Raw genomic sequence first — 22,370 nt, 5'->3', positions numbered from 1 at the left:
GAAGCTTGGCCTGCCAATCCCAGGTCCCAGGAGTCACCCCCAGGACCATGTGGGTCTCCCCTTAGCCCCATCCTCTCCAGGGCTGTCCCCATGGGGCCCCAACAAAGGTTTCTCCTATATGGCTGGCAGCAGTAAATGGCACAGCCATTCTGGAAAACTTTGGCTGTTTCATACAAAGGTAAGCATATACTTACCCTATGACTTAACAATTCCATGCTTAGGTGTTTACCCCAAATAAATGCAAACGTCAACAAAAGGACTTGTTATATGGATATTCATAGCAGCTGTATTCGTAATAGCCCGGGACTGGTAACCCAAACAGGCAACAAGAGGAGCATGGATAAATTCCGGTCTATTCATGTAATGGAATACAACTCGGCGATAAAAAGGAACAAAGTACTGATACAACATGACTGCTTCTCAGAAACACATTGAGCGGGGAAAGGACACAAAAAGAATACAAAGTATATGAGTCCACTTGAGTGGAGTTTTCAATCAGATGGAACACATGGCGATAGCAGACAGAGTAGGATAGAGGTGGAGAGGGTTTGTTTACTGGAAAGGATTGCAAGGCAGCTTTCCGGAATAATGAAAAGGTTCCATATCTTTTTAATCCTGACGGAAGATAAGATTGTATTGATTTTAGAGAAAGAGAAACATCATTGTGAGGGGAAACCCCCTCACATAGGTAGCCTAGGGCTCGGACCCGGGATTGGACCTTCTGCAACCTAGGTATGTGCCCTGACGGGGAGTGGAACCCATAACCTTTTGGTGTGCAGGAGGATGCTCCAACCAACCGAGCACCGGCCATGGCAGGTTCCATGTCTTGACTAGGGTGCTCCCTCCTCACATCGGCTATCTTACTCTGATCCCCTCGTCACTTCTTGGACCGGCAGTAGCCTTTCCACTGGTTTTTCTGCCTCCACCTTCCTCCTTCGTTTCTTCTCTCGCCACACAGAGCAGCCAGATGGTTTGTATGATGTGACTCCCCCGCTGAAAACCTCTTCCAGCTCTCCCCGGATCGCCCATCTCTGTCTGGCTTACAATGCCCTACTTGTTACGGCCTCCGTCTTATCTCACGGTGCCCTCCCTTCCCCGCGCCTCTCCAGCTACAGACTTTCGTGCTTGTCCCCAAACCTTACAGCAACTTGCAACCTCGGGGCTCCGCACTTGAGGTCCCCGCTATCTGGGATGGTTTCCTCCTGTTACAGGGGCCTCACTTGCCACATGACGTCTTCTCTGGGAGGCGTCCCGCGACTGCTGCACATGGGGTACCAGGGCAGATCTCTGAGGATAAATAAGGGGGGGAAATAAGAAGGGGACGATCTGATGGAAGGGCGTTCCGCTGCCCTTTCCCACGCCCCAGAGCACCGCTCCCAGAGTTCCCCAGTTCAGGCTTACTTTTCCAATACTCTGGCGCGGATGCTCACCACGTGCACCCAGCACCAGCTGGGCCGGACTACTACTCCCAGCATGCCCCGCGCCTCTGGGAAGGACCACAACCCGCAGGGGCGTTTGGGTCTGACGCGGGCCGCCGACGGCGCGGGCGCTGAGGCGGACACCCCCTCGGAGTTGAGCGCCTGTGGTACGTTCCAACCGAGGCACCCAAGGCCCCGCGCTTTCGAGCTCCGCGCAAACTCTGGCTTCTCTTGGGCGACGGAGGCGCTGCCTTGGTCTTCCGTTGCCCCGTGGCGTCGGCTCATCTCCAGCAGGAAGGCGAGGCTTCCGCTCGACGCAGGGGGTGAGTTAGAACACGGTGTCCCCCCTCCCCAGCCCGTGGACAGCATCTGAGGGAGGAGGTCTCAGTTTCGGGGAACCCCCAATGGGCATGTTTAGAGGCTCCGGGCCCCGGGTGGCTTTTAGGGGTGGCTGTTTTAAGAGGGACCCTAAGCAAGTGATCTTCGGGGACTCGAGGTGGGATGCGGGAGTCTGTTCTAGGGAGTATCCCTCGGAGGCAGGATGTATGTATCCCCCCAGAGACAGGGTCTAAGAGGATGTTTGAGGAGACCTTTAGGGTCTATGGATGGGTACTCTCTCCACGGGGCAGAATTTGGGGCGCTCCCTAAGGGGATAGGTGAAATTTGAGGTTCCTGAAGCCAAGGCTGAATTTGGGGATGGCTTGTTTCAGGAGAGGTCCTGGTGACTGTGGGAACGTTCGGGACCAACGTGGCATTGTAAGGGTATCCGTGGCCTTTGTGACCTCTGGTTCTATGGTGCGGTCCCCCCGTGCTTGGGCACCGGGGGCAGAGAGACTGAGACGTCGGGGCCCACAAGTTGGTAGGGAGAGGGGCCCCAAGCCCGTACTGTGGAAGGGGCACTGAAGCCCTAAGCGCTTCCCGAGGGGACCGGGTTCCACCGAGCCTTCATTAGCCCGGCCTCATCCATTATTCATGAGGAGGTGGGGCTGTTAGGAAGTCCACTTTTGCCTCTTTTGCACCTAGTGCGCTGGAAGTATGACTTGTGAATTATTCAAGAGGGTTGGATGAGCATGCTGAAGGGTCGTTCTACAGTCTTTCTGGCAAACTAGAACTCATTGATAAATCGTAAAGGTGAGTAAGCTCCCCGAGTTTTCCGTAAGCTTCTCTAGGGGCGTTGTGCATAATTCACGAGGGGGCGTGGCTTACGCGGCTTCATCTACATGATCCACTGTTCGCTTTCCCGTCGAGTCTCCAGGATTGAAAAATCTTTCCTCTAGGGAACGGACGAGGCCTCCCTCAGACGTGGTTCATTTCTTTATAAACCCGCTGATCCCAGATTATCAACAGAGGCTCTAGAACTCAAATCCCATTGATCCTTGCCAGCTATGTGATCTTTGGCAAATCTTTCTGTGAGCCTGAAAAATAGGTATAGGCGAAATGCTGATCAGATTAGCTTACATGCATTTAGCGCTTTATTAGCCCATTAATCCCCACAACAGTCCTAGGAGGTAGCTTATTATTATCCCATTTAATAGATGAAGAAACTGGGACACCAGGAGGGTAAGTAATTTGCCTGCAGTTACAGTCAGTGAGTGGCTGAGCCAGCATTCAAACCTAACCAGTCTAGCTCCAGTCTGTAATTTTAATCAAATGCTAGAATCGACCCCCCCCCTCCCCAATTTAATGGTACTACTACTGATGCCAGTCATATAGCACTATGTGCCAGGCACTGTTCTAAGCCCTTTCTGCATATTTGCTCATTGAAACTCCGTGGCAAGGTAAGTCACTGTTCTCATTCCGTGGGTGGGGAAACAGTGGCCCAGATAAGTGAACTGTCTGGCCCCAGGTCACACAGCTAGTCCTCCGTGGGTAGGAATGAGTTTTGTGAGGGTTTAGGAACTCTAAGGAGGTTACCTTTGAGCTGCGACCTGAAGGACAAGAAGGAACCGATTTCCTGATCGGTGGTACCATGCATGGAAAGGAAACACCACAGGAGCCACCGTATGTATTCATGGGATCTGTTGTTATTCGACAGTGTCGGGTGCTTATTGTGTGCCCAGGGTTTATCTCCGATGATCGGGTAGTCTGCCCTACCTATTGAATGGACATTGGTGGCCTTAGCATTCCACTGTCCTTCTGGGAGGGACATCTGACCTTTGTACTAATATATAATTACATTTTTATATATTATATATCAATTTAAGGGTCCTGTGCCAGCACTGCCCTGAACTCATTCCATAATTTCTATTCTCTAATTTTGATAACACACATTGCCTTTATGAGGTGAGTACTATCCCCATTTTACAGCTGTGGAAACGGAGGCACCTGTCAAAAGCATAGGTGAGTATGGATTTGGTTGGACCGAGGCAGCCCTGATTCACCTGCAGTTAATCAGGGGTGGGGCGGAGGCAAGTCCATTTCCCCCCGTGGCTCGGATCCTTGGTCTTTAATTATTCATGAACAGGAAGGAGTGGTCTTATTGCCGGTGCCGGAGTATCCTCATCCCTACTTGCTGGGCAGGGCTGTCCATCCAGCCTCATGCATAATTCATGAGAAGTGTGTGTGGGACCTTTCTTGACCTCCCCGAGTTTCCAGGTTAAGCTGCTGCAGCATCGTTATTCATTATTCATGAGCGAGGGCGGGGTGGCGGGGGGGGGGGCGTGTTTTTCCTGTAGCAGCCCTATTTCCCTGCTTACAGGGTGTTCGATGAAGCAATAGGGCGGACCTGTCCCTTTTTTTCCAGCCCACCGGGATGAGTGCATTATTCATGAGAGATGTGGCCTCGGTCTCCTTGGCTTCCGGGCTGCTGCAAGGTCATTCATTATTCATGAGCAGTGAGGCGTGGCTTCATGTTTTAACATTGCCTTTCTGGTTGCCGGGTGTTAGTCCACCAACCCCCTGGCCTCATGCAGAATTCACGATCAGGAAGTGTCTGTGTGTGTGTGTGTGTGTGTGATGCCCTTTCTTGGTTTCCATGGCAACGGCAACATATTCATTATTCAGGTTCAATGGGGCGTGGTGTGTGTTACCTGTTTTCGTCGCGAGTGCCATAGTAGCCACCAGGTGGAGCTGTTCCTCTTTGAATGAGTCACAGACGGGCAGGGACCAAAATGGGCGCGGTCTACTTGCATCCGGGTTCCTGGGGGTGGGGCCGAAGGTTTTGTTCCGGCCTCGCGCTCAACGGCCGCCATCTTGTGTCGGCTGCTGAGTTAAAGGAGGTGGCAGGGACGAGCACAGCCACTACAGCCGGGGGAGGAGGAGAAGGCGGCGCAGGCGGCGGCGACTCTTAGCGGCCCAGACAGCGGGGAAGAAGAGAAGGAGGGTGGCGGCCGAGCTCGGTTTCGGCTCCTAGAGGAGTTGGCGGCGGCGCGACCCGGGGAACCGGCATTGGTAACGAATGGCTGTTCTCAGCACCTTGGCAGGGCTTCGGGGATGCACTGGAGGGGAGCCGGCCAGCGCTGGGCCCGGCCGATGTTGGGGCGGACTGTGCCGATCGGGGATGCTGGGGATCGGTGGATGGGGGGCCGATCTTGGGGCGGGGTCGACATTTCCCGTAAGGGACCAGCCAAGTATAAAAGACCTTCTCGAGAATCACCCTTCATACATCCCTAGACCCTCATTATTTGCCCTCGCAAGCTTCCGAGAGGGGCCAGACCCTGGGGAGGGAGGGTTTCATAGGCTTTCATGTCTAAGATCCTTCTCTAGCATCTTCTTTCCGACACCGCGCCGCGCGCACACCGTTTTCTGCTCTCGGAGCTTCCGAGGGGACTAGACCCTATGAAAGACCATTCGGGCCTGGCCTTCATGTCAGAGACCCCTCTTCCACATCGCAGGTCTCCCAACCCCACCCTGGCCCGAGCGTCTTCCATCAGAAACCCTCAGGGGCCAGCGCTTCTATTCAGAGGGTCCTTTCAGCCTTTACCTTTAGCGCCTCCTTTCAATTTCTAGAACCCGCGCCTAGAAACCATCGCTATAAAGGAATGCCTCCTTTCTCACGATCCCAGTGTTCTCTTAAGAGGCAACCCCTTGCAGGCCCCAGCATCTCCCCCATCAGATCCACCTAAGCCCCAGTAGCTTCCCTCAGAGCCTCCCAGGGGACCAGGCACCAGCGAGGATCCGCTTAGACACAGAGTCCTCCATCAGCGATCCCCATGCCAGCAACTGCCCTTGCAGACCCTGCTGGCTCCTGGCCCCCTCCACCAGAGACTTGCCTCTCAAACCCCACCCTTCAGCTCAGCCTCTGCCTTCAGAAGCAAACCAGCCTTCCAGCTTCTCTTCCAGATCCCTTAGCCTCCCATCCGGCTTCAGAGTCTACCCTTAGAACCTTCCCAGGTCGGCACCATCTGCAGTCCGAGGCCCTCAGCTTTCATTTTCAGTTTCACAGGACTCCACATCACGGTCAGATGTCCCTTCCCCTCAGCGGTCCCACTTCTCCAGCAGAGGAGAAAGCCCGCTTCTCAGCCTCTGCTCTCTAAGCCTCCATAGGACCCCACATAATCAGTCAGAGAAACCCAACCCCACATGGTGACCTAGCCAGTATCTGCTTACTGAACTTTCTAGGTCCAGAACCATCTGGGCTTAGCCTCTCCTTTCTACCCCCTGGGAGAAGATGTGAGCCCTAGCCTGTATTGATGAGATCTAAACAAGGCCTTCATGCTGCTGTAGAAATCCCTTCCCAGCCCCACCCTGGGCCTCAGCATCCACCCTCCTCGCCTCCTGGGACTCTGGCATAGATGGCAAAGACACCCTTCCCCCTGAGAGCCCCTATGCTTTGTCTTTGCAAGTCCTTATTTTTTTATCAAAGATTTCTCTCTGCCACCTGCCCCCAAAAGAACCTCAGGACCCCGGCATCCTCCTGATGGGAAATACCCCTCCCCCCCAGACCCCAGCATTTTCCTGCAGCCTCTGGTGACCCCAGAACCCCCCCCCCCCCACCCATAACCCCAGCAGCTTCCCTTCTACCTTCTTGTAGCCTCTGGGGACCTCCCCTGTCATTCCTTGGCCCTTCCCCAAAGCCCCCTTTTCAATAATTTGAGTCTTACCAACCTGGCCCGCCCCCGTCCCACCTGGCCCCCAGGGCTTCTAACATCCCCTTCCTCGGAGCCTCCTTGGACTCAGACAATTGCCTCCTGACTTCCTCTCTTTTATGTTCCTAGGGACTTCTCAGTTAATCCCTCCTAGGAGGCTTAACAGGCCCCAGCATCCAGTGCCCTAGGTTCATCCTAATAACCTGACCCTGTGCCTGCCCACTCTCAAACCTGCTCCAGGACTCCTACCTCAGGCCTTCTCTGGTTTGAGTGCTAGAGAATGCGCAGGCTTCAAAACCACCAGTTTGGAGACCTCAGGCAAGTTCTGAAACTCTCGAGTCCCCAGTTCAGCTTTGCTGAACAGCGGATAGTGTTTGCGTCCTGATGGGGGTCTGAGCATATGTGGAGGGAGAAAGGCTATCAGTTTTGTGTTGGGGGTGGGGGATCTTTAGCCCCTCCCTGGGGTTTATGCCCAGACCCCCTTCTGCCTGCCTGCCTGGAGACTGGCCTGTTGCAAACCTCTGCAGTTGAAATTCACTCGAGAACAATGAACCCAAACCTGCTCAGGCCCTTGCTGCTAGCATTAGGGGTCCAGAGGTCGAAGGTGAGGATATTCAAGACCTCTCGGGCCCTCGATTCATCTCTGGTTTCGTGAGCTGGGAGATGGTGTGTCCCAAACAAGCAAACCAGTGAGTGACAAGGCAAGGAGTTAAGTAATGCAGGCCACTGCATGTGCCAAGGGAGGAGCTTGCTTATGTTCTCAGATCACCGAGTTCTGCCCACAGACCTTGATTTTTTTCTAACCTTCCCAGCAGCCCCTTGAGGACATTTCCATTTGTCCCCACTTTTGGGAGAAAAGGGGGCTCAGAGGAAATGTGATTCCCCAGGGCAGAGAGTCAGTAAATGGGAAAATTATGATTTGCCTTTTCTCCCTAATTCGCCACATCTCTTCCTTAGCCATGTCTCCTGGGTTCTCCCTCACCCCTCATCCCTTAGCACTGGGCCCTCGGCCCTGAGCTGGGTCCCCATTCTGTCCCCCCAGGAAGCCTTTGGCAAACAGTCCCACCAGCTCTAGGCAGGTGATGGGCCTTTGTTTTCTTTGTGATGTGGGCCTGAGGTTATCGGGTCCCTGGGTATTGTTAGGATTAGACAAAGCCCTTTACTCTGACTAACAGGCAGCTGAGTCCTGGGGAGATAGCAGGGAGCTCCTGTCATCTTGCTTAGCACTCGAGTGTGACAGGTGCCAAGATGAAATGTTACGGCAGCGGGGTTAGCAGCGGGGGTACTCGGTGTGATTGTGTGTTAGAAAGGCCCAGTGCAGAACAGAGAGAGGCCTAGAGGAGCCTCAGAGGCGAGGGGAAATGACTCTCCGGGGCGGCTGCATCCAGTCACCGGCCCCGCCCCTGGGTTTCGTTTCCACAGCCATCTGTATTGTTCTGTCTCTGGCACCTAGCGTGTGACACTCAGGCAAGTGAACTTGCCCTATAACCTCAGGTTTTCCCGTTTGTCTGGCGTTTGTCTGGCAAAGATACTCAACGAGATCACACAGGGAGGCAGCCTGGCCTCAGGCACAGCAGATCTTGGCCTGGGTCCAGCTTGGACATTCCATGTGGGAACCTCAGTCCCTATGCGAGTTTTTTTTTTCCCCTTCAGCAGTGAGTTAGGGAATGTGACTGATAGCGCTCCCACCTCATGAGGGTGCCCTGAGAACAAAGTGTCAAGCACTTAGTATGATGATTAGCCCAGGGAGGGCTCTAATTAGCACTCACCATTGTTAACCTGCTTCAGGGACTCCGTGAAGACAAGGCTGGGGTTGGGGGGTGTCTTCGCCCCCTGCTAACCTACTGGCCTGGGTATCTCCCAGAGCTGTGCTGGGAGGAAGGGGAGCGGGTGGGCTTTGTAAAACCCCTCCCTTAGCCCCTCTGGGAACCGGGTTCTCTGCCGTCAGGCCACCCTGATGGATGTCCGAGCCGTGTCTCCCTCCCACACCCCTGTCGCCAGGGTTAAGGGAGAGGAGAATGGCTGCTCGCTCTTGCCCACCTGCTCTGGGCCAGGCTCTCTGGTCTGTGTTCTGTCTCCACAACTCCGTGGGGTAGGTAAGTGATGTTATCAACCCGATTTTACAGGTGAGGGGACTGAGCGCATAGAGGTTAAATGCCATCTGATAAGGAGTGGCAGGCTGACCTGAGTCTCCATCCCGCCTCTGACTTCCCCAGAAGCACATTCTTGTTAACTCCTTTCACCCTGCAGGAGTGGCGGCTCCCTCGCTGTGCAGGGCTGGGGAGAACGGCCAGCGGCCTGGTGGGTCAGCAGCATGGATTGCAAGCCAGCCCACCGGGGTTCAGACCTTAGCTCCGCTCGCTGTGCGACCCTGGACAAAGTCGCCTCAGCTCCCCGTACCTGTCCCCTCCTGTAATCTGGAGCTACTGGCCCTTACGCCTTCCCTTCCCCCGCAGTCGCCACGCATCCGCAGACACATGCGTGTTCGGCGGGCCCACCTGACCCTCCTGTTTCCATCCAGATGTCCAGCTCGCCGCTGTCCAAGAAACGTCGCGTGTCCGGGCCTGATCCAAAGCCGGGTTCTAACTGTTCCTCTGCCCACTCTGTGTTGTCTGAAGTGTCCTCGGTGCCAACCAACGTGAGTGTCTTCTTCCTGGAACCTGGCAGGTGTGGGGGGGGGGAGGGGCGGGAGATACTTTGTATCACTGTCCATACCCTCGATGACTGTCATGTATCCTTGACCTTGTTCTTGCCCTCTATCCCTAGGGAATGGCAAAGAACGGCAATGAAGCGGACATAGATGAGGGCCTTTACTCCCGGCAGCTGTACGTGGGGCCTGGGTTGGATGGAGCGGGTGGGGGTGGGGCTCTGAGAGGATGTGGTCAGGAGGGCCAGGCCCTGACCCCTGCTGCCCACCACCCCCCCCCTAACCTGGCAGATACGTGTTGGGCCACGATGCAATGAAGCGGCTGCAGACATCCAGCGTGCTGGTATCAGGCCTGCGGGGGCTGGGCGTGGAGATTGCCAAAAACATCATCCTTGGCGGGGTCAAGGCTGTCACCCTCCATGACCAAGGCACTGCCCAGTGGGCTGACCTCTCCTCCCAGGTACCTCTTCCTGACCCCTCTCTCCCCTGCCCGGGCACCGGCCCCCCGCCCCCCAGGCTCCGCAGCCACTTCACTCCCCCCCCCCCACTCTACTTTGCAGTTCTACCTGCGGGAGGAGGACATTGGTAAAAACCGGGCTGAGGTCTCCCAGCCCCGCCTCGCTGAGCTCAACAGCTACGTGCCTGTCAGTGCCTACACGGGCCCCCTCGTTGAGGACTTCCTTAGCAGCTTTCAGGTACCTCAGGCCCCCCCAGCCCCCTGCCCACTTCTCTCAGGGCCCACCTCTGGCGTGTGCATCTGTCCAGTGTTTTCACTGGACGGGCCGTGTGCCAGGTTTCCTGCCGGCGGTGTATCTCGGGGATGCAGGCAGGATTTAGTTCCTAGACCTCCCTTTTGGGGAGTGGGGGCGGGGGGGGGCATGTGGACATAGCACCTACTGGAGCCAGCCTGTCTTGGCGTGAATCTCTGCTTCTATCAGTGTGACCTCAGGCAGGTCACTGAATCCGTGCCTTACTTTTTCCTGTTTGTAGACTCAGGTGTGGTAGTAAAACCAACCTCATGGAGTTTTGGGGAGGGCTAACCACTTAGCATAGCAGCTGGCACGTGATAAGAGCCACCTGGTTGTTGGTTTCAATAAAAAAAAAAAACTCGGGCCGGAAAGAGGAACCTTGGGAGCTGAGACTCGGCCCTGGGGTGTCCCAGCAGCCAGGACGCACTGCCATGGCACCCTGAGGTGCCGGGGTAGGAGCTCACCCTGGTGGGAAAGGGTTGCCCATTCAGGCAGAGAGCAGAGTCCCCAGGCTGGTGGCCGAGCAGGCATCGCCTTGAGGATCGGGAGCGAGTGGGTGTGGCAGGAGTGAGCTCAGACTTTGGCTGGGACGGTTTTGCCTCTGCTGCGTCTCACAGGGCATGGCAGGGTTGTAGGCAGGCAGCAGCGGGTGTTGGCAAGTGAATGAGTCATGTTCTCGCGACTCTTGTCTTCCCAGCTGCCTCTTTACTTTGCCTGGTGTGTTCTAGGGATTCCTAGGGATTGGATTTCTCTTAACTCGGGTTTCACCTTTTCACCGCTCTTAAGTCGGATACATAGTAGATACTCTGTATCTCTGAAAGAGTTGAACCCGCAAAGCCTTCCAAGCCCTCCCTGACCCCTCCCACCAGCCTTCCTCAATGACTCCCACCGCTGAGCCTGCGCCTCTCGGCCTGCCCACAGGTGGTGGTCCTCACCAACAGCCCCCTGGAAGACCAGCTGCTGGTGGGTGAGTTCTGTCACAGTCGTGGCATCAAGCTGGTGGTGGCAGACACGCGAGGCCTGTTTGGGTGAGTGTCCCCACCCTTTTCCCCCAAACCCTACCCGGCCCAGGTCAAGACCCCCCAAGCTCTCACTGCCCTCGGCTACCCAGGTTTCATTTGCTACCCAGGTTTTTTTTTTTTTTTTTCTTTTTCTTTTTCTTTTTTTTTTTTTTTTTTTACAGAGAGGAAGAGAGAGAGATAGAGAGCTAGAAACATCGATGAGAGAGAAGCATCGATCAGCTGCCTCCTGCACACCCCCCACTGGGGATGTGCCCGCAACCAAGGTACATGCCCTTGACCGGAATCGAACCTGGGACCCTTCAGTCCGCAGGCCGACGCTCTATCCACTGAGCCAAACCGGTTTCGGCAACTACCCAGGTTTTATTTATGTATTTATTTCCTCACCCGAGAAGATTTTTCCCCTTGATCTTTAGAGAGAGGGAAAGGCAGAGAGAAACATCGATGTGAAATAAACACATCGATCGGTTGCCTCCTGCACGTGCCCTGACCAAGGGCCTGGGCCGGGGAGGAGCCTGCAACCCACGGTGCATGCCCTTGACTGGAATTGAACCCGCATCCCTTCGGTCCACAGGCCGACGCTCTGTCCACTGAGCCATACCGGCCAGGGCAGCTGCCCGGGTTTTCGATTCTGTGTGTTCCACCTCCCCATGTGGCAAGAACCCCGTCCCGCTTCCCAGCAGGGATGGGCTGAGTTTGCTCAGCAAGTGTTTGCAGCATCTGGAGGGACATATGGGGCCCCCCTCCACATGGAACTCGGGCATCAGCCCCGTTTGTCCCCTCTGCAGGCAACTCTTCTGTGACTTCGGAGAGGAAATGATCCTCACCGATTCCAATGGGGAGCAGCCACTCAGTGCTATGGTCTCTATGATTACCAAGGTGAGGAGGCCAGCCTCAGGGGTCCTGGCCGGCAGGTGGGCAGCAGCAGCACGCCCTCTTGTCCGCGCCCGTGACCCGAAGCGTGCCTCTGAAGACCCGTTCTTCCTTTCACCAGGACAACCCTGGTGTGGTTACCTGCCTGGACGAGGCCCGGCACGGGTTTGAGAGTGGCGACTTTGTCTCCTTTTCAGAAGTACAGGGCATGGTTGAACTCAACGGAAGTCAGCCCATGGAGATCAAAGTCCTGGGTAAGCCAGGGCCGTTGGGGAATTGGAAGAGAGCAGGTGTGTCCCTGGGCTCTGAGCGAGAGGAATTGAATGAGAAACAGTCTGGGTGGCTGGGTTGAACCAGAAACAGTCCCTAGGGGTCCCAGCGCAGCGGGTGGGCGTGGGGGAGAGATGCTGTCTTAGGTCTGAGCTGATCCGGGGAGATTAGGTCCCTGGTCTTTATGGCGAGGGGGAAAGGTTTCTGGTACTTGAACAGCAGGTCAAAGGATCCCCTGGTGTCTGAGCTGCTTGGGACAGGGAGAAGGGAATGTCTCTCAGGGTAGACTTGGGGTCAGGGACACGGGGTCTCTTGGGCTCAGAGCCGGATCTAGGGCAGAAGGGAGACGGTTCCTGATGTCCACGTGGGACCTGGGGTGGAGGAGAGATGGTTCCTGATGTCTGCGCTAGGTCATGAGTGGATTTTTCCTTCGCTTGTGGGTGCTGTGGCTTTCCGGGAGGGGAGGCCGCCTGACCGCGTCCCCATGTCCCGCAGGTCCTTATACCTTTAGTATCTGTGACACCTCCAACTTCTCTGACTATATCCGTGGCGGGATCGTCAGTCAGGTCAAAATACCTAAGAAGATCAGCTTTGTGAGTGTGGAGGGTCAGGGGCGGTTCTGGGCATTTCCGGGATCTCCATTCCTCTCTTCTGGTTCTGATGTCCCGCCTCCCACAGAAATCTTTGCTGGCCTCCCTGGTAGAGCCTGACTTCGTGATGACGGACTTCGCCAAGTTTTCCCGCCCTGCTCAGCTGCATATCGGCTTCCAGGCCCTTCACCAGTTCTGTGCTCAGCACGGCCAGCCCCCTCGGCCCCACAATGAGGTGGGTGCGTGAGCCCGGGCAGGTGACCTTGGCACCGAAGGCCCACCATGCCTCTCCGCCTCTCCCCCCCCCTTACCCACAGTGGTCTGAGAGGTGCGTTCTCGGTTCCTTCTGCCCCACCAGGAGGATGCCACGGAGCTGGTGGCCTTAGCCCAGGCAGTGAATGCCCGAGCCCTGCCAGGAGTGCAGCAGGAGAGTCTGGACGAGGACCTCATCCGCAAGCTGGCCTATGTGGCTGCTGGGGACCTGGCACCCATCAATGCCTTCATTGGGGGCCTGGCTGCCCAAGAGGTCATGAAGGTCAGCAGAGGGGGAGAATGGCAGGGCGGGGGAGAGGCCAGGCACCTCCCTGACTCCATCACTCGCTGTTCTATGTTTTGCCCCCCTGAACCACTGACCACTTTCCCTCCCGTCCCCGATTCCCAGGCCTGCTCTGGGAAGTTTATGCCCATCATGCAGTGGCTGTACTTCGATGCCCTGGAGTGTCTCCCTGAGGACAGAGAGGCCCTCACAGAAGACAAGTGCCTCCCGGTATGTGAGTGTGGCCCATGGGGAAGGCGCCCCTGGGGAGCACTTCTGGTAAGGCCCCTCCTCTTTGACCCTCTCCCCCTCTCATTCCCCAGCGCCAGAACCGTTATGACGGGCAGGTGGCCGTGTTTGGCTCAGACATGCAAGAGAAACTGGGCAAGCAGAAGTACTTCCTGGTGAGTGGTCCCCCCGGACACCTCCCTTCCCCTCTCCTGGCCTGTGGCCATCTCTCCAGGGGTCTCCTGCCTCCGGAGGGAGGGTCTTTTGGTTCTTGTGCCTCTCTCACATGCCTTCTGCTGTTCCCTGTCCTGAGGGAAAGCCTTGTGCAGCCTTCTGTTAACCCCCCTCTGGTGCTGCCTCCCTCACATGACTGGTTGGTGGGACTTAGGTATGTGGCACTAGACCCTCATCCAGGCTCCTCCTGTGTTCAGGGGGGGTGAGGAGTGATGGGTGACTCCGAGCTAACCTGCACTAACCAGGCTGTGTCTCTTGGCTGCTTCCTAGGTGGGTGCGGGAGCCATTGGCTGTGAGCTGCTTAAGAACTTCACCATGATTGGGTTGGGCTGTGGGGAGGGCGGAGAAATTATCGTCACAGACATGGACACCATTGAGAAGTCAAATCTGAACAGACAGTTTCTGTTCCGGCCCTGGGATGTCACGGTAAGTTGTGGTGGGGGGGCGGGAGTGTTTTTCCATTTCACGTTCCTCCTGTTCTTTGTTCCCGTTCTTTCTGGAAAGGAGGCCTTTCCGCCTTTTTCTTTCCTTTAGTTTCTCTCTGTCACTCATTCAACAGACATTGATTGGAGCAACCTTCATTGAATCTACAATTTGTCATCTGGGTTTTTTTTTTCCCCTTGACCTCTCATCAGGGCTGTTGGGACAGTTTGTTGGGTGGGGGGTCCTCCAGACTACCCCCAAGTTCAGTGACTCACGGAGAGGACTCTCAGGACTCAGCATATAGTCAGTCGTGTTCACAGCTATGAATTCTTCCACCAAGGAATGCAGAGTAACATCAGCAAAGGGAAGGGGCCCTGGGGCGAAGCCTCCTTTCCCAGTGGAGTCGCACAGGAACACGCTTCATTCCCCCCAGTAGCCAGTTTGCAACATGGAAATGCTGTCAACCAGAGGAGCTTTTTGGAGACTCGGCACCCAGGGTTTGGACTGTGGGCTGCTCACATAGGCACCCTCTGCTGGGCCCATACCCACGTTGCCGACTTCCAGAAGGAAAGCAGGTGTTGGGGCACAAACCACGTGGCTTGCATAAGTAGTCTAGGCGCACAGAGCCTCCTTATCAGGAATGGTGAGAACCCTCCCCAAATCCAGGTTCCCAGACGCCAGCCGAGGGCCAGCCTTGCCAGCAGGCCTTTCCTCGGGGAGTGCTTGACGCCTGCGAGGTTCACTCTGTTCTGCATACGTGGGGGCTGGGTGGGTTCTACGGGGGTCTGGTTTAGCTGGGAAGCCTTCTGTGGGGGGACAGCGTCCTAGTTCACGATAAGTGCTGTGCCAAGGAAATAGCGAAACGTGGGTTTGCAGTTTTGATCACAGTGGGTGAAGAAGGGTCTGCAGACTCAAAAGGATGTGAGGGAGTAGATTAGTGCCCAGACCATGATCCGGAGGGGGAGGGACTAGAGAAAGTGGGCCAGCTCCTTGGATCCCCAATGGAGGTGGGTGCTGGGGCATAGTTACCAGCAGAGGAGGGACAGGACCTGACTTGGGGCTTTGAGAGCATCCTGCTTATCTGTGTGCTTACGTCCTGTTTTATCTGGGGGGGGGGCTGTACCCCAACCCTGGGAGCTGTTGTGTAGATGTTGTGTAGGCAAGAGACCAGACGGGTCGCCTGTTGCCTCCGGACGGCGTCTGGTCACTGCTTCCCTTTCCACCGAGCCCCTGCCACATTCGGCACGGCCCCAGCCGTGTGGCCATGGTCACGGACTGTTCCCGGCTAACCCGGGCAGCCTCCTGAGGTTGGCTTGGTGAGCGCACCAAGAACTGAGGTCTGTTTCCCCGCTCCCGCCCTCGCCCCCGCCAGAAGTTAAAGTCGGACACCGCCGCCGCGGCTGTGCGCCAGATGAACCCGCACATCCGGGTGACCAGCCACCAGAACCGCGTGGGCCCGGACACGGAGCGCATCTACGACGACGATTTCTTTCAGAACCTGGATGGGGTGGCCAATGCCCTGGATAACGTGGATGCCCGTAAGTTTGGAGGCGGGGGAAGGAGGTCAAGGGGAGGGGTGTGTGTGTGTGTGTGTGTGTGTGTGTGTGTCGGGGGTGCCTGTCTTCCTCTCCTCTCCTGATGTCCCCCCCTCCCCCCCCCAGGCATGTACATGGACCGCCGTTGTGTGTACTACCGGAAGCCACTGCTGGAGTCGGGCACGTTGGGCACCAAGGGGAACGTGCAGGTGGTGATCCCCTTCCTGACAGAGTCGTACAGCTCCAGCCAGGACCCGCCCGAGAAGTCCATCCCCATCTGCACCCTGAAGAACTTCCCCAACGCCATCGAGCACACCCTGCAGGTGATCAGCTGCGGGGGGCGGGAGGGGAGCCAGCCCCCTGCCTCTCAGCACCCGGGGCCCTGGCCTTTAGGGGTTGCAAGCCCAAGCACAAGATGTGCTTTTTCTCCAAACCCTCGTCCTTCGCTTCTTATCCGGCAGCCTAGGTTTTTAGCTTGGTTGGTTCTTTTTTTTTTTCTTTTTTTTTTTTAACTTTTATCTTAGAATTTTGTCAACATGTAAACAGGTATGAAGAGTAGGATGGTGAGCTCAGATACCACTCGTCACCTAGATTTAACAGTTGTTCCTGTTTTGTCACATTTTCTACTTAGATTTATGTGGTGTTTTTTTTTCCTTTGTGCTGAAGTAAGTCACGGACACCACGACACCGCACTCCCTGACACTTCAGTGCGCCTCTGCAAAGGGAGGTTGTATTTCCACATACAAAGTCTCAACCTTGACATTTTCTTTGTAATTGAGACATAACATCAAGTAAGGCACAGGGAGCTTAGGAATACTTTTTTTCCATTCGTGAGTGGTTACATTCACGATTGTAACCAGCGCCAAGGGCAGGTTCATGGGTTTCTAAGTTGAGGTGCCTAGGGGTGGGGGGGATGGGGAAGTTTAGGAGCAGTGTTTGAGGGGCTTTCCTTCTCCCAGAGCAGTGTTCTTCGTATGTGATTTATTCACCGACGGTCTTTCTCCAGTGTCTCTGGAAACCCACTCTGTCGGCCATCGCCCCCAAGTAACTCCTTTGCTCTGTCTGCAGTGGGCGCGAGATGAGTTTGAAGGCCTCTTCAAGCAGCCGGCAGAAAACGTCAACCAATACCTCACGTAAGTACCCAGCGCCCCCTTGCTCCTCCCCCTGCCTACCAGCCAAGGCATCCTGTCTGCTTTCCTCAGTAGCACCCAGCACCAGGGACCCATCACGTGCACTAGTGAATGCTTGGGCTTCATACCACTGCGGGTCAGGACTAGCTTTCGGAAGAGCAAGTGGGGTTGCCCTGGAGTCCACTCCTAGGGCCGCTATGTAATCCTGCCCCTCTGACCACTCCAATTCCTGATAGAGACCCCAAGTTTGTGGAGCGGACCCTGCGGCTGGCGGGCACCCAACCCTTGGAGGTGCTGGAGGCCTTGCAGCGCAGCCTGTTGCTGCAGCGGCCACAGACCTGGGCCGACTGTGTGACTTGGGCCTGCCACCACTGGCACAGCCAGTACTCTAACAACATCCGGCAGCTGCTGCACAACTTCCCTCCTGACCAGGTAATGCCCACCTGCCAGGTCTCTTTGGCCAAATCTGAAATAAGAACCTGCTGTGGGCGCCCCCCAACCACGTGGCTCCTCCCGGCCGTTGGTCCAACTGTGGCAGGTGCCCCAAAGCCCGGGGAGCTAGTTTTTTTTTCCGTTCCCTTTGAGCAGGAGACTTGTGCCGTGGGCCGAGTCATACCGGCTCGCAGGGCTGCAGGGATGATGGGGGAGACATTTTGGAGTTGAGAGCACAGGAAGCTGCGCGGATTCAAACCCCAGCTCCATTTGCACTTGGGCAAGTCACATAACCTCCTTGCACCTCGCTTTTTTCCCCCTCCGTGAAGTCGGGATAACAGTGCCTGCTTCGTGGGGATTCGTGTGAGGACTTACTGGCATTGACGGATATTACGTTTCTGCAGCGTTTGGCAATCCATAAACGTTCATTGAATGCCTGTGTGTCTTGCACAAAGCAAATGCCCAGGAATTGGTGGTAGTTTTTTCCACGAGGTCCCCGCTTCAGCCTGGCATTGGAACTTCCAGCTCCAGGACCCTGCGGTCTGGGTCTTTGATGATTGACGCCAGCCCCCTGTGCGTGCCAAGCTGTACTGAGTCAGGGCCAAGGTGAGGAGTTAGGATTTTAGAGAGTCCTCCCCTCTCAGTCCTGCTCCTCAAAACTCTCTGTTCCCTTAGCTCACAAGCTCAGGAGCTCCCTTCTGGTCTGGACCCAAACGATGTCCGCACCCACTCACTTTTGATGTCAACAATGTAAGTCTCCTCCTCAGGGTCAGTGGGTGGGGGAGAAGGAGGCAGAGACGCCCCAGATGAGGGCTCACGTGCTCCCCCTTCTGCGCCCCGCCTTCTCCTAGCCCCTGCATCTGGACTACGTGATGGCTGCCGCTAACCTGTTCGCCCAGACCTACGGACTGGGAGGCTCTCAGGACCGAGCTGCCGTGGCCACACTCTTACAGTCCGTTCAGGTCCCCGAGTTCACCCCCAAGTCTGGCGTCAAGATCCACGTCTCTGACCAGGAGCTGCAGAGCGCCAGTGCCTCTGTTGGTGAGGGTTTGGGGCTAGGCGTCACCATCCTACTTGTCCCCTGCCCAGCTCAGCCTCCCCACCAGTCCTTGGCCCCTGGCTCTGCTCTGCGACTCCAAAGCCTGAGGCTTCCCCACACCTTCCTTCGAGACTCCCTTCCTGAAACGCAGAGGGTTGGTTAGGACATATTCTCCCTTACTCCTTCTCCCTTACCACTCGCTAGCCCTCAGGAGAGCTGCCTGTTTATGTCTTCTTGTTCTGAGCATATCCACCTTGAAAGAAAAAGTATTGTTTCCTCTTGAACTTTTCATGGGGGGGCGGGGTGGAGATAGGATATCCACCAATGGTTTTTGTCCCTTGGCCTTAGTTTGCTGACCCTTGGTCTATGTATTTATCCACCTGCCCTTCCCTTCCATCTGTCTCTCTCCAGAGGTAATGGGTCAGGAGCTGTGCTATTCCCCCTTCCATCTCCCCCTTACTCTCCATATGTCTTCTGTCTCTCGCCATCGCCCATCTTCCTTTCCAAACATATACCCCCACATGTTCCTCTCTGACCCTCTTCTCGTATGTAAATGGGGTATTTGTAAAATGTATATAAAGTCTCCCACCTGTCTCAACCTCTTACATGCCTCTATTCCCCCCTTTTCGTGTCTTCTTTCTCCCCCTCCATATCATTCCTCTACATCCATGTCTGCACATTTCCCCCCCAACTTCCTCTTCGTGTATCTTCTGCATCCCCCCCTTGCCCGTCTCTTCCTCCATGTCTCCCCACCTCTCTGTACATGCTCCCCAAGATCTCCAGCTCTCCCACCCGGATCTCCACTTTCTTCTCATGACATCATTTAAGTTCCATAGTCTCTCTAGAGATCTTGACCCCCCACACACACACTTCCTGTCTTCAGGTTTGTGCTCCGTTGCCTTGCTTCACCCTCCCCCTTGCCCCTCCTCCAGGATGGCTTTCCTTTTCAAATCCTTTATCTATGTGAACACCTTTTGCCCCAACCTGGGCTTCTGTTTTCATCTCGGACCCTGGCTTGGGACCTAAGGAGCTGTTGTGTCTTCTCTCTCCCTGCAGATGACGGCCGTCTGGAGGAGCTCAAGGCCACACTGCCTAGTCCAGAAAAGCTCCCTGGGTTCAAGATGTACCCCATCGACTTTGAGAAGGTGCTGTGTGGGGACCCTGGGCAGGCGGGGGGTGGGGGTGGGGGTGGGGGCTAAGCACACATGGCTGGGCAGAACAGATCTCTGGGCATCTGGAGGCGGCCCCAGGCCTCCGTAGGGGTTGGATCACAGGCTCTCCATGCGGCCCTGAACAAATAAGTGTTCCCAGCCATGCCTTTGTGATCCGAGAGAGCCCGGCAGGTAATTGCAGTGTCCCCAAAGGCCAGGAACCCTCTTCCTCGTCCGATCCTCATTATCTTTTCCGTATTCCCCCTGCCCATAAAAGGATGACGACACCAACTTCCATATCGACTTCATTGTGGCTGCATCCAACCTCCGGGCAGAGAACTATGACATTCCCGCTGCAGACCGGCACAAGGTGAGGGGACCCACACCTGCTGTGTCCCCCCCCTCCCAGGCTTACGTTCCCTGCATTCCATCCCTTCTATAGGCTGGGCACCGCCGCCTCCTTATAACTCCCACCTTCCTGGATGTCTCCTGCCTCACAGAGCAAGCTGATTGCAGGGAAAATCATCCCAGCCATCGCCACAACCACAGCAGCTGTGGTGGGCCTCGTGTGCCTGGAGCTCTACAAGGTGGTTCAGGGGCACCGAAGGCTGGACTCCTATAAGAATGGTTTCCTCAACTTGGCCTTGCCTTTCTTCGCCTTCTCTGAACCCCTGCCCGCACCCCGTCACCAGGTGAGGGTCTGCTTCCGGGGAGGTGGGCTTGTGGTTGGGGTGTTCCTCTCTAGAGCTGGCTCTGGTTTGCTCCCCAGGCTTTTGCCAGGGCGGGGGGGTTCTGTCAGGGTGTAGCTGCTCCTTTTGTGGGTCCCTTGTTTATTCACTCAAGTATTTGAGTACCTTCTGTGTGCTAAGCACTGGTCTCATTCTGCCCGTGGGAGCCCTCAGACAAGATGGGATGTTTGCTAGGAGCTTGTTAATAACTACAATAATAGCAACGAGCATTTATTAGGTGCTTACTATGCTAAGTTCTTTTACTTGCTTCGTTTATTAATTCACTTAATAAATTCACTTATTAGTTCACTTAAGTATTTCTTGAGCCACCCCCCCCCCCCAAAAAAAAAAAAAAAGCAGGCTAGGAAGTTGAGAGTACCGGGTGATAAGGGGTTGGGTTTGGGATTTTAAATGTGAGATGGCCACCAAAGACCTTGCCGAAAAGGTGAAGTTTGAGTCCGAACTTGAAGGAGGTGAAGGGACCGACCAGGCAGGTTTCTGGGAGGGGGGCATTTCGGGCAGCGGGACCAGTCTCTGCAGGGGTAGCCGTGTGCCTGCCTGGCCTGTTGGACAAAGAAGGCGCTAGAGCACAGGGAGTGAGTGAGGCGAGGCATAGAGAAGCGGCCCACAGTGACGTAGGGCCTTGTCAGGTACCATAAGGTTTCAGTGCTTAGGGTGAGGCGGAAGCCACAAGAGAGCTTTGGACAAACGAGGCTTGTGATCTTGCTTAGCGTGTCCCTGCATGAGTGGAGCGGGGAGAGTGATGGGGCTGGGCCCCCATCACCCTGGTCTGCTTCTCGTCCCACAGTACTATACCCGAGAATGGACGTTGTGGGATCGCTTTGAGGTACAGGGGCTGCAGCCTAATGGCGAGGAGATGACCCTCAAACAGTTCCTTGACTACTTCAAGGTGAGGCCCCTTCCTCCCTCTTGACCCCACACAGAGGCGGAGTGTGCATGTGACTGGCCTGCCCTCCTTTGTGACACCCCCACCCCCCCTTCCCTCCCCCAGACAGAGCATAAGTTGGAGATCACCATGCTGTCCCAGGGCGTGTCTATGCTCTATTCCTTCTTCATGCCAGCCGCCAAGCTCAAGGAACGGTTGGATCAACCGTGAGTTTGGGTGGCAGAGCCTCAGCTTGCAGCTTATCCCACTCCTGTTCACCACCCTTCAGCTCCTGCCCCCCGCCCCCCCCCTGCCTGCCTGCCCTCCCTCTCTCCCCCTTCTGCCTCCCTGACACTCTGCTCCCCTGCCCCCAGGATGACAGAGATCGTAAGCCGTGTGTCGAAGCGAAAGCTGGGCCGCCATGTGCGGGCACTGGTGCTTGAGCTGTGCTGCAACGACGAGAGCGGCGAGGATGTCGAGGTCCCCTACGTCCGATACACCATTCGCTGACCCCAAGCCCCCCTCCTCCAGAGCCCTTCCCGCCCGGGGCTCCCATTTGACTTGTGGCAGTGGCCCAGCTAGCCAAGCCTGGTATTCCCTCCTCATCCCCCGACCTGATCCCTCTCGCCACTGCTTCCTACCTTGTTCAGAACCTTGAATCCTAATAAACAGTTATTAACTCGGACATGGCATGTCCTGCTGGTTCCAGGGAAGGAAAGGACTTCCTGGAGCTGCCTGGTTCAGATGGTAACCCAAAAAGCTAACCCCACTCCCACCCCCTACCCCCCCAACCCACCCCCAGCTTTTCTGGGCAGAGAAAATGTGGGAATTGCCACCTTCTTCCTCCTTCCCTCCCTGCTTAGGAAGAAGCGGAGGCACCGGTGAGGCCATAGAGAACAGGTACCTGGGTCCAATTTATGTGAGCTGGATTCCAATTCTCCCTTCTCCATCTCCTAACACCCCGCCGTGCTATATTAATGTTAGGTCCACAGGGCTTATGAGTGTTTAGCTGAAAGACACCTGAAAAGAACCCTTTCCTGCCCCGTCCTTCCTGTCTCTTTCCCCTGCCCCCCCACCTGGTCTGTCTGACCTGAGGCCTCTTAACTTTGTGAAGAGAGTCAGCTGTGGGTGGCCGATTGGTTAGAGTAGGAAATAGGAGGCTCACCCCAGGCCCCCAACAGGGCTGCATACTCCGTCTGCCCTTGGCCTTGGCTGAACACTCCAGACAGTTGAAAGCACCAGTGTGGCCTCTTTGTGCCTAAGGGTGCCACCCATACCTCTGTCCCTCACCCAGCCACTTCAAAACAGACTCCTTGTCCCTTCACTCAGTTCTGGATATTGGGAGTAGCACCACCCGAAATGATGGGGCTTCAGGTCGGCATTTTTAAAGAGGGTAGTCAGGGAAGGTTTCATGAAGGTAACATTGTAGCAAGGCCTTGAAAAGGTGAGGGGAGGA

At 55.8% G+C, this 22,370-nt stretch overlaps 1 protein-coding gene across 3 annotated transcripts; it reads left to right on the top strand.

The window, feature by feature from the left end:
* The first annotated feature begins 1,678 nt into the window (after positions 1–1,678).
* On the top strand, positions 1,679–21,599 carry UBA1 (ubiquitin like modifier activating enzyme 1). Of its 3 annotated transcripts, XM_054714291.1 has the most exons (27): positions 1,679–1,741; positions 2,442–2,549; positions 8,967–9,083; positions 9,212–9,270; positions 9,384–9,552; positions 9,653–9,787; positions 10,763–10,869; positions 11,649–11,739; positions 11,855–11,987; positions 12,499–12,596; positions 12,682–12,828; positions 12,952–13,128; positions 13,255–13,359; positions 13,452–13,532; positions 13,861–14,016; positions 15,386–15,551; positions 15,675–15,871; positions 16,617–16,681; positions 16,915–17,110; positions 17,786–17,860; positions 17,962–18,151; positions 19,206–19,294; positions 19,578–19,670; positions 19,801–19,992; positions 20,837–20,938; positions 21,041–21,141; positions 21,289–21,599. In XM_054714291.1, the coding sequence occupies exons 3-27, from the start codon at positions 8,967–8,969 to the stop codon at positions 21,422–21,424; spliced, it is 3,177 nt and encodes a 1,058-aa protein (XP_054570266.1). In that variant the 5' UTR covers positions 1,679–1,741; positions 2,442–2,549; the 3' UTR covers positions 21,425–21,599. The 3 variants fall into 3 exon arrangements, with proteins under 3 accessions (XP_054570266.1, XP_008151227.1, XP_054570268.1); XM_008153005.3 differs by lacking the exons at positions 1,679–1,741; positions 2,442–2,549 and adding an exon at positions 4,614–4,808; XM_054714293.1 differs by lacking the exons at positions 1,679–1,741; positions 2,442–2,549 and adding an exon at positions 6,687–6,763.
* The last annotated feature ends 771 nt before the right edge of the window (positions 21,600–22,370 follow it).

The sequence above is a fragment of the Eptesicus fuscus genome, chromosome 1, assembly GCF_027574615.1.
Source record: "Eptesicus fuscus isolate TK198812 chromosome 1, DD_ASM_mEF_20220401, whole genome shotgun sequence".
Taxonomy (NCBI): domain Eukaryota; kingdom Metazoa; phylum Chordata; class Mammalia; order Chiroptera; family Vespertilionidae; genus Eptesicus; species Eptesicus fuscus.
Note: the sequence above shows the minus strand (reverse complement) of the source record. Positions and strands in the feature narration are given on the sequence as shown.